This window comes from Rhinolophus ferrumequinum, chromosome 16 (assembly GCF_004115265.2).
Source record: "Rhinolophus ferrumequinum isolate MPI-CBG mRhiFer1 chromosome 16, mRhiFer1_v1.p, whole genome shotgun sequence".
NCBI lineage: Eukaryota > Metazoa > Chordata > Mammalia > Chiroptera > Rhinolophidae > Rhinolophus > Rhinolophus ferrumequinum.
The window spans coordinates 33,232,923-33,244,380 of NC_046299.1; the positions used below are offsets into that span (position 1 = coordinate 33,232,923).

General features: G+C 32.8%; 1 protein-coding gene across 3 annotated transcripts in view; it reads left to right on the forward strand.

Annotated features, from left to right (window-relative positions):
- The window catches only part of ATAD1 (ATPase family AAA domain containing 1), a 37,747-nt gene extending 26,542 nt beyond the window's left edge, over positions 1-11,205 (forward strand). For 2 of the 3 annotated variants that reach the window (XM_033130937.1, XM_033130936.1), the window contains 2 exons: positions 7,946-8,079; positions 8,721-8,841. In XM_033130937.1, the coding sequence (XP_032986828.1) occupies positions 7,946-8,079; positions 8,721-8,841 (255 nt within the window). Of the gene's footprint in view, positions 1-7,945; positions 8,080-8,720 lie in introns of all 3 variants that reach the window. The other variant, XM_033130935.1, reaches the window with a different exon arrangement.
- Positions 11,206-11,458: the final 253 nt, after the last annotated feature.

The following is an 11,458-nucleotide window of genomic DNA, read 5'->3' on the forward strand; positions in this document are numbered from 1 at the left end:
AATTATATAAGATGTTTATTTTTACACAGAAGTACTGTGTTTCCCCCAAAATAAGACCTAGCCGAACTATCAGCTCTAATGCGTCTTTTGGAGCAAAAATTAATATAAGACCTGGTATTGTATTATATTGTATTATATTATACCTGGTCTTATATTAAAATAAGACCGAGTCTTATATTAATTTCTGCTCCAAAAGATGTATTAGAGCTGATGGTCTGGCTGGGTCTTATTTTTGGGAAACATGGTATGGGTTTTTTAAAATTTAATTGCAATATTTTTGACGTTGGAATTTAGATTTAAAGGTATGGTCATCAAAATCTTCAATAATTTTAGTGTTTTAGGTTTTTTAAAATAGATAATATAGTCACGTGTTTCAAAAATTAAAATATATTAAGTGGTTACAGGAAAAAGTTTCAGTTCCTCCCCTGTGTTTCTTCTGTATTGTTTCAGATGGTATTTTGCCTGTCTAAGCAAATTAAAATATACTATTAGTCCTGTCCCTTTTTCTACATAAACCATATTAATAAATCCCCTATGCATTGCTTTTTTCACTTATCTTTGAAATCTTTCCATATTAGCATATAGTTTCCTGATTCTGTTCTCTTTTTTTCTTTGTACTGTGTAAGATATACTACAATTTATTTAATCGGTTTTTCACTATTATAAAATACTGCATTGAATAACCTTATACATATGTCATTTCACACTTGTGCAGCAATATTAGTAGGGTGAATTTTCCAGAAGAGGAATTGCGAGATATTTCTAATTTTGGTAACTATTGCCAAATTGTCCATGCCCAGTTTACTCATATTCCAGCAATAGTAGAGTGCCTTTTTTCCTATAGCCTTGCCAACAGAATGTTACGGAATCTTGTGCCAACATGATAGATAGAAAATGATATCTCATTATAATTTTAATTTGCATTCTGAAATGCATTATATGTTTTAAGAGCCACTTGAATTTTTTTTCTGTGAAATAACCTGCTCATATTCTTTGCCCATTTTTCTATTGCAGTGTTCTTTTTCTTAAAGATTTGTAGGACCTCTAATGTATTAGGGAGATTTGCCCTAATCTTCCTAATACAAATCATATAGATTTCCAAATCTATATGATTTGAAAATATTTTTCTCACTTTGTCTTTTGATTTTACTGGGGTGTTTTCTTTTATCCCTTCATGGTTTCTGGGCTTTGGATCTAAATAAAAAGGCATTTTTCACTCCCATGTTTATAAAGGAATTTTCCAACTCTTGTTACTTTTCCCCCAAAGTTCTATAACCAAGTATATTTTAATAAAATGGTATTCCTCCCTATCTTAAACTTCATATTTAAACTCACTATTTGAACTTGCTGTCCAAACTAAGAAACCAAATAAGATTCCCATAGTGAGGGATACTTGTATTTCAGTGGTTTCCTACTTCTTTGAATTACCATCAGTCCCATGGCTCATTTTGTTCCATAATGTATCTACTTATCCACCTCTCATGTTTTCCCATCATATGTTGTCTGTAAATATTTTAGTTTTATCTCTAAAAAAGAAGAAATTTTCTTTTTAGCCTAACCTCATTGCCATTATTGTACATAACAAAAAATTGATAATTATTATTATCATTGAATATCCAGTCTGTTTACATTTCCAGTTGTCTCCTAAATGTCTTTTTTTTTTTAACTATTTTATTTGTTTGACTCGGGATTCCTATAAAGTTCATAATTTGTAATTACGTGATTATTTTTTAAATCTCTTAGTTTATAGGCTATAGATTCTTCCTTTGTTTCTTCTTTTTTTGACCTTCTCTTTCAATTTATTTGTTGAAAAAAACCAAGTTGGGTTTGTCCAGATTTTTCCATAATCTGAATTTTGCTGATTGCACAAGGAGCAGTTAGTTTTTCCTTTAAAATTGGTAGTTGGATTAAGAGACTAGATTAGATTCAGGTTCAGGTTGGCAGAGAGGGGAAACAGGATTACTTCTTAGGTAGAATTATGTTCTTCCATTAGGAGATACATAATATCCGGTTGTCCTTTATGGTTCTATGTTTACGTTTAAATCTTTGCTACATATTTGATATTTATTGGGATATATCATATGCACTTTGCTTTTGTTTTTCCAGATGGATATCCAGTTGTCCCAAACCATTTATTGAATAGGCCATCTCTTCCTCATTAGAAATGCCACCTTTATTGTATATTAAATTCTCATATGTGTTGGCTGTGTTTCTGGACTTTGAATTGTTCTTTTGTGCCTTTAGGTACCAGCACCAGTGTTTTAATTATCAAGGCTTTATAAAAAATTTTTTGAAGCTTTATAAATTTTAATAGCAAGTACGGCTTAGGTATTCCTTAATTTCCCCCAACCCAAAGTTTCCTGGTTATTTTTGCTCGTTTTTCTGTATGAATTTTAGAAATAATTTGTCTTATTCCAGAAAAAACAAACACTAGTTTTTGGTGGATCATAATTCAAGAGAATTAAGATCTTTTTGATGTTGAATCTTTTCTACCCAAAAAGCATGTGTGTCTTTTTGGTTGTTCCCGTCTTCTCTTGTATCTTTCAGTAGTGTTCTGTTCATGTATTTCTTTAAAATATATCAAAACAGCATGTATGCTGTTTTGCAGAAGTTTAAAGAACCTAGCAAATTACAGAGATTAGATCATTGATACTAACCATTTTGGGGGTCACAGAGCCCTTTAAATAAAAAGATAGAAGCTATATAGCCTTTCCTTAAACATGAAATGTTTTTTACAATTTCAGGGAAATTCCTGAAACCCTCCTTGTATTTATTCTAAGTAAGGAACTACTGTCCTAGATGAGTGAGAAATCAACAAATTACATTTTGCCTTTTAATTGAATATTTGATAACTGCTTTCAAAAAGACATTGTGTAGTTGTACTACTGTTTAGATAAAACACATGTAATTGGTAAACCTTTAACAAGGACAGGTATTAATGAGCAGTTCAGAGAAGAAAGCAAAGGGGATAAAATCATTTCACAAGTTCTTTTCAATAAGGGTGGCTATGATGTGGCTAGAAATTTAACAAGTATTGGAAGGTAATAGCTAACAATTTTGTAGAGATATCAAGTTAACTAATACAATTATTTAATTTAAAAAATTTTAATGAAAGATACTGCATAGCTGGAAGTTAACCTTTTCAAACTGCATATATGTGGTCTAATGTAGATACAGATGATTTTCATGTATATGATGAGTATAAATAATGAGATTTAAGCTGTGTCTCAGAAGATAGCCATACTTGACACAGGCCATCAATTTTCATATTTAACCTTAATACTCTTTAGGGATGTCTAATTTTAACTTTGATTTCAGTATTCTCCTTTTTTTAACAGTAGTATCTTTGGAAATTTTTTAGAGTTATGTTTGTCATGGGTACAGGGAATTTTTAGCATTCTGTTTCTTATTCATGAAAGCACAAAGGATTAGTCTCTAATCAGCTTTATGATGCAGAATATGAATGAATGCCCTCTGGATAAGTGCTGACATGGGAACATCTGCTTTCCCACTAGCTGGTATTATATGCTGAAGGAATATTGTTACTTCAATAGAATCTGAAAGACATTAATGTAATTTTGTTAAAAGATGCCTCAAATAAGTTACATACACATTTATTTAATACACTGAGCACCAGCAATTGTATGTATACATTGCTGGGTGGAATTAGGGTTTTTGATGCAAATAGACTACCAAACTTTTATATTTTATGAGTTTTTCTTCTCTGAAGAAAAGAATGAAGCTTTTGAAATGACAGTATTTTTTGGTCTTTCACAATTCTTTGATAGATCTTAACACAACCCGCTCATTTAAAAAAGTGTAGTAGTTTTGGTGTAAAGTTTTAAGTATAAAAAGAATTAGAACTAAGAAAATGTATATACCTTTATACAAGTATCGTGTTTGACTCTACAGTAAGGAGGTACTTTTTTTCCCTATACAAACTAACCTAAATGTATGCATTTTCTGTATCAGCGGGAATAGTTAACAAGCATGGACTTTGCGGACAGACACGAGGGTCCCACATTCTGGGGGACCATTCCCTGCTGTGTGACCATGGGCAAATATGGTTTAGGTCTCTATGCCTCATTTTTCTTACTTGGAAATTAGAGATAATGCCAGCAACCTCAAAGAATCATTTTGAGAATGTAAATCAAATGATATATGTAAAATGCTTACAGTACCATGCGAGTATACACCCAATGGTGGATGTAGTAAATAAGCGCACACAAGTAAGTGCTGGTCTTCCAAGCCATTTTAGAAGTCCATTAATTTATTCCACTATTGTTCCCAGTACTTAAAACCTTTTTGAACTGGAGAATTGCCTTTATAGTTCCCTATTGAAAACAGTTCTCATGACTTCATGGTTTATCCAATAGCTATTACCTTATAAAAAGGGTTTCTTTAAAGTACTTGCGATGTGCAAGCGTTGTGGTGGGATACACAGTTGACCCTTAACAACATGGGTTTGAACTGCCTGGGTCCACTTTTATGTGGATTTCTTTTCAATAAATACATACAATACAATATATAAATACATAAAATAAATACAAGTACTGTAAATGTATTTTCTTTTCCTTACGATTTTTTAAAATAACATTTTCTTTAGCTTGCTTTATTGTAAGAATACAGTATGTAATGCATATAATATACAAAATATGTGTTACTCGACTGTTTATGTTATCTGTAAGTCTTCCGGTAAACAGTAGGCTATTAGTAGTTAAGTTTTGGAGGAGTCAAAAGTTATACGTGGATTTTGAACTGCACGGGGGCTGGCACTCCTAACCCCCTTTGTTATTCAAGCGTCAAATGTACATTGTTTTACTGAATCCTCAGTTCATATAAGGAGTCCATATGAGTACTGTTTTACAGTTGAGGAAATTGAAACCCAGAAAACTTATATACTGAGTTGCCCAGGCTCACAGAACATAGTAGTGATAGATCCTTTATTTAACCGTTATGGTATGCTGCCTCGATTAATTAATCTTGCTTCCTCAGTAACTCTAATATTCTCCTTTTCGTTCTTTTCTCATACTTGTTTTGTTCAATTTTGTAACTTTATCACACTGTCATGCACAAGATACGGGAGTGGTTTGAACATAATGTGGCCCAACAAAGAGTGGTCAGGGGATAGGGTGGTGGTGATTGTTTTAGGGAAGAGGACTAATTTTTAACACCTCAGTATAATTTGGAAGATCTTTTTAAGTAGTTTTTTTTTTCAGTTTATGAAATATTTGAAACATACGCAAATAACCTTATATTCACCACTCATACTTAACAGGTGATCTTAACATATTTTGCTTTTCATATCCCCTTAATCACCATCATTGTTAGCCAGCCTCCTGTCCTGAAGTTGGTAGTTGTATCAGTTCCAAGCATAGTCATGGACAGATACATAATATATGTGTAGGTTATTTTTACTTGTTCATTATTACAAACAGGTAGGGAGATTAAATCCTTGTGTGTGTCTGATTTCGTATGTACACTTGTAAAAAAGTGTTCCTCAGACCCAAAAAAGTATAAACCACAAGAGAAATAGACAAGTCTGACTATGATCACCCTAATGCTTCCAGAAGTGTGACAAGATAACATGAACAAAGTGAAAGAACAAGCCATTGGGAAAACATTTGCAACCTTATAACCAACAAAGGGCTAATATCCAAATTATACAAAATTATTGTAATCAGTTTGTCAAGTTTTATGTGTGTACATTATTAGATCATAGCTACTAACTAAAACTAGCAGTGGGAACTTATTGTCTGATAATATCAGTATATGAAACATGAGTTTAAAATCTCCCAATATTGTGTACTGGTCCATTTCTCAGTGAAATTTTGTTCATTTTGTTGTATGTACATGTTGTTAAATGTATAATAGTCCCGAATTGTTACATTTTTCCTGGTGAATTATTTTTTATCATTATATAATGATTTCTATTCCAGATTGTTTTGAGTAAAATAATCTATTGATGATGATGTAAATAGAACTACATTAGCTTTCTTTTGGTTAATATTTATTTGCTTTCAATGTCCTTTTCCAATCTTTTACTTTCAACTTTTGGTGTTTTTCCTTTTAAATGTAACTCTGAGCCTTTTTTTTTTCTCCCTACTGGGTATGACTCTTAATAAACCTCAAATAACTACATATTGTTTTTTTATACAGTCTAGTCTTGTCTTTCACCAGCCTAGTTTAGTCTGTTTGGATTTGTGATGATTACTCATCAGTTTAGATTCATTCTCTAAGTGCTTTCCATGTATTATGCTTTCTCTCCATATACTACCCCCCACCCTGTGTTAGGTATTTCTATTGTATTTTTTATTCCTTTTTCCCCCCTTCCTCTACTGGTTTGGAAGTTATGCATTCTTTTTTAGTGGTACACTTAAAATGTAGTGGTGCCCTTAAAATCTTTTGGTATGTATACCTAAAGTTCAAGTTAATGATATGTCTGTCCTCTTTCCAGTACTATAATTTTAAGACTTTAGAATGCCTTAGTGTAGCTGTCCCCTCTGTGTTACATGTTCTTATTGTCTAGGATTTTAATTCTACATGATTTCTCTATCCCAAATTAAATTATTATTATTATTATTTATATATTAAAGCTTATTTAGATTTACCTATATATTTACTATTTTCTTTGCTTATTATTATCACTGCTTCCTTCGCACCTACCTTCTGGGTTCACTTTTCTTTTTATCAAAGAGTATGCGATTTCTATTTAGGAATCAGAACACTGTCGTGTGAAGTCACAGTTGCAGAGCTGACAATAGACCCCGTATCTTCTCATTTGCAAATCTCTTGTCCTTGTGTAAAGTTGCTATTCTTGGTTTTCCACAAAAACAAATGGGAATTTGTAACTAATAAAGGGAAGAGGACTAATTTTTAACTAATTTTTTTTCAGTTTATGAAATATTTGAAACATACGCAAATAACCTTATATTCACCACTCATACTTAACAGGTGATCTTAACATATTTTGCATTTCATATCCCCCTAATCACCATCATTGTTAGCCAGCCTCCTGTCCTGGCTAACAGGTAACTAATAAAGGTGGCATTTTACATCAGTGGGAGAAAGTAGATATTAAGACAAATAGTTAGCTAAATGGGGGAAAGGAGAATACAGTAGGACCTCTCCTACACTGTGTTCAACTCCTGGCTCTGTCAATGGTGTGACCTTGGGCAATTTATTTCCAGGTCTCACTGTTACGAAAATGAAAATGAGAATACTTAACCTGACAGAATACATGAGAATACATGTAAAGTGCTTACTTAGCACAATGAATGACACGTAAGAATCATTTAATAGATGGTAATTATTTTAAGAACATTTTTTCCCCTTATTTTCTCTTCTTAACCTACATATAAGTTTGGTATGTTTATTTTCCCAAGTCTGTTATGTGCCCTGTACAATCACTTAATTGGCTTGACTATATATTGGCTTGACTTATGTATATAAGCTTACGTTGGGGAGCAAGACTGTAGGTGCTGAATTAATGTCAAGGTAATAGAATACCAAAGCATTGCAGTTAAAATGAATGTTAGAGTCGGTCAGTGAAATGTGTTTTGTAATGGACTTGGGACTTAATGATGCCAGCTCTTTGCCAAGTATGTTGAATATATTATAGAAAAGTGTTAACTCGGGACCTTTCTAAGAGCTTCTAAAGTGAATCCAACATTGTTTGAATGTCTTCTTCACTGTCACTTCATTATGTACCTAGCGAGATTCCATTACTTTTGTTACAGTGACAATTAATAAATATTCTATTTCAAATTTAAGCTTTTATGTTTTAAAAAACTTCTAGAAACTGAAAATACTTTTTTAGTGATTCTCCTTCCTTGCTGTTTCAATATGCTTAACATTCTTTAATACTAAGAAGAATGTTTGGATAGATCCTTTGCAGAATATTTTGCATTTGTTTTTTTAAAAACATGTTTTATATTTGTTTAAGGTGGATAGACATGTGGACCTGCTAGAAGTTGCCCAGGAAACTGATGGGTTTTCAGGAAGTGACCTAAAAGAGATGTGTCGAGATGCTGCCCTCCTCTGTGTCAGGGAATATGTTAATTCTACATCAGAAGAAAGGTATGTGTATAGAGAGTTGATCTCTAATATGTATCAAACCCTTTCAGAGCTTTTAGACTAGTTTCTTTTATTTTGCTTTACAATACCAACCCTGCATATAGCATAAAAGGTAAATTGGAATTAACAATCTCCCCAACTTTATTTATTGCCTTTTTCTAAAGGGGAGTTCTGAAAATGAATTGGGGGGAGGCTTTGAGAAGGGTCTAAAATGAAGAGGAAGAAATAAAAGCTAAATTCCTACTAAAAATCCATGGACTCTGTCATAGAAGGCTGACAAAAACTTAGGCTTGCCCATCTCTACTAGGAAAACAGGGATCTCTATTACTCCTAGATTGCTTTTATATCTTAAATTCTTAAGTTTCATTTCATATGGAAATGAATGCTTTGTCTTCCAGAAATTCCCATGTAAATAGGGGGACCTTACTTGGAACTAGACTTCAGCTTGTTAATGATAATGTATTTAATAAACAAAGAAACCGTTTGTCACTTCAGCATAATTCCTAAAAGGGTTCACTTGAAACTTTTAATTATGGTTGTCATTGGGGTCTTGGATGAGAAAGATTTTTTAATCACGGTAAAATATTTTAGGGAGGTGTATTCTAAAGTCATTTGAATATGTGGTTGTTTTGTTTGCAATTCAGCCACGATGAAGATGAAATTCGGCCTGTGCAACAACAGGACCTGCATCGGGCAATTGAAAAGATGAAGAAATCAAAGGACGCAGCATTTCAGAATGTTTTAACGCATGTTTGTTTAGATTAAGAGTAAAGTTCATTTGTACAGTTGAGTATGACCTGGTTTGGTGTGCCGTTACATTAGGGGAAGAAGAATGGAAGGAGGAATGTTCTTTAAACAGTGAGGGAGTTGAATGACCCTGGTTTTGTACTCTGAATTCTAAGTTATTGAGATATAGTTGTTATATAAACGGTATTACCACTTGTCACAAATCATGAGGAGGAACAATTTAATCCAGCCTGAGTGTGGGTGCTCGAGTTTGACCTCTTTAGCCATATGTTGCAGCCTTATAGCATCTAAACTGGTCTTAAAAGTAACATGATTCAGTGAAAAAACGGGATGTGGTTAAGTGCTGCTTTCTAGATAGATGAGTGTGAGTGTGGTTGTAAGTGTGGTTGTGTGTGTGTGCGTGTGTGTGTGTATGTGTGTGTTAAATGTATATATTCTCACATTTTATATTGACATTCTGTAGATATGTTTGAATAAGAAACTTTTTTTTACCCCAACTGCTGAATCAAAAAATACCGAATAGTATATAGCAAAACTAAGATTGAAGGTTGTATCTATAATACAGTGGTTCAGCCATTTTCAGTTGCCACTTGTTTCAACTTTTTCTTAAGTTGAGCGTTTCTTTGCAGTTGAATAGTTGGGAGTCAGCCACATCTGAATACTTAGGTGTAGCTCCATTATTAAGGTTGTCAGGATAATCAAATAAAAATACTTGTTCAGTGATCTGCATTGAATGGTTTTCAGGCAGTTGCATGGTCAACACTGATTTCATCTCTTTCTGCAAGCACACTGAGTAATTTTTTAAATTGATGTGTATGTAAAGGTGGATTGAAAGCCTTTCAAAAGAATGGCTTGGAAAAACCTCAGTGCCACTCAATATATACATGTGACTTTTCCTTGCTTCATTTAATGTAACATAGTTCTGTTGTAACCATGGTTTTTTTAAATGTTATTGTAAAGTTATATGTTCTTTAATTATGGTCAAATACAATTTGATCATCAAAAATGAAAGTTTGAAACAAGTAGTTGTTACTAAATGCTAAAAAGACTCATTTTGTAACTGAAATTTAAAAAATTTTCTTAGTATATTATAATTGTGCCCTAGTTAGTACAGATACACACATCAAAATTCCCATATTATTGTATCTGTAGTCATTTGATGCAGTGTGCACTACATGTAGGTGAACAATTTTTTTTGTCTAAAATTTCACAAACCAGAATTCTTACAGGCACTTAAACACAGTGCATGAGGCAAATGGCACAATGCAATCTTGAGGCACCTTCTGAATCATCAGAAAGATTAAATTATGCTTCATATATTTTTGTTACTATGTTTCTTTGAAAACTCTTCATCTTTATTTGTGAGTTACTGCATTCATTTCTTTGATAATAAGTCTCTCACTAGAACCTATTGAATAGTTTGTTTTTCAGTTTGTTTTGAGTGGTGGGTGGGGTAGAGGTTATGGGAGAACACTTTGGATAACAAAGCAAATTTTGAAAAATTGTGAAGATGATTGAAAAATTGAATGCAAAACACAGGATACCAAAAAGCTTTCATCTCCATTTTTAATAATTATACTATTATTTTAGAAATGTGTAATAAAGAGGTCCCTCTTAATTGATTTTTCTGTACTTATGCCTTGGTCTTTTTCAGTTACGTAAAATTTTCTGGGGTGGTTTTGGTATATAAAACTTGCCCTTAAGACTGTTTATATCTTGCCGTGTAGCTTTCAGAATTTTACATGCTAGTGTCTAATACATGCTAGTATCTAATCATTATTTTTGTTTAGTGTGAATTTCAGTAATCATTTAATTTTCATCTGATGACCTTGATAAAAAATAAGGGATGATGTATTCTTCCTCGTGTCCTTTCTTTTTATCTCTTAAATTCAGAATATCCAGTAGTTGTAGTCATTAAATTTACCATGGTTTTAATTATCACATGAAGTTGGAGAAATACATTAATCCCAGCATCCATGACCCACATCTAGGCATCTTAACGCTTTAAGGTAATCGAAGAAACTGTATTTTTTTTTCTTGCTTACAGTTTCTGACTGAACACATGCATCTTCCCTGGGTGATAAATGCTGGGAAAGGCCCTCCTTAGTTGGTTAGTTAGTTATATTATAGTTAACATGCAATTTTGTATAAGTTTCAGGTGTACAACATAGTTATTCCACATTTATATACCTTGGGAATTGATCAGAATAAATCTAGTAACCATCTATCACCGTACAAGTTACTACGATAGACTGTGTTCCCTATGCTGTACATTACATCTCTGTAACTGATTTATTTTATAACTGGAAGTTTGTACCTCTTACTCCCCTTCCCCTTCCGCCCCTCCTCCACCTTTGGCAACCATCATTTTGTTCTCTGTATTTATGAGTCTGTTTCTGTTTCATTTGTTCATTTGTTTTTTAGATTCCACAAATAAGTGAAATAGTATGGTTTTTGTCCTTTGACTTGTTTCAACTTAGCATAATACTCTCTAGGTCCATCCATGTCACAAATGGCAAGATTTCATTCTTTTTAATGGCTGAGTAAAATTCCATTATATATATATGTACCACATCTTGATCCATTCATTTATCAGTGGACATTTAGGTTGCTTCCATATCTTGGCTATTGTGAA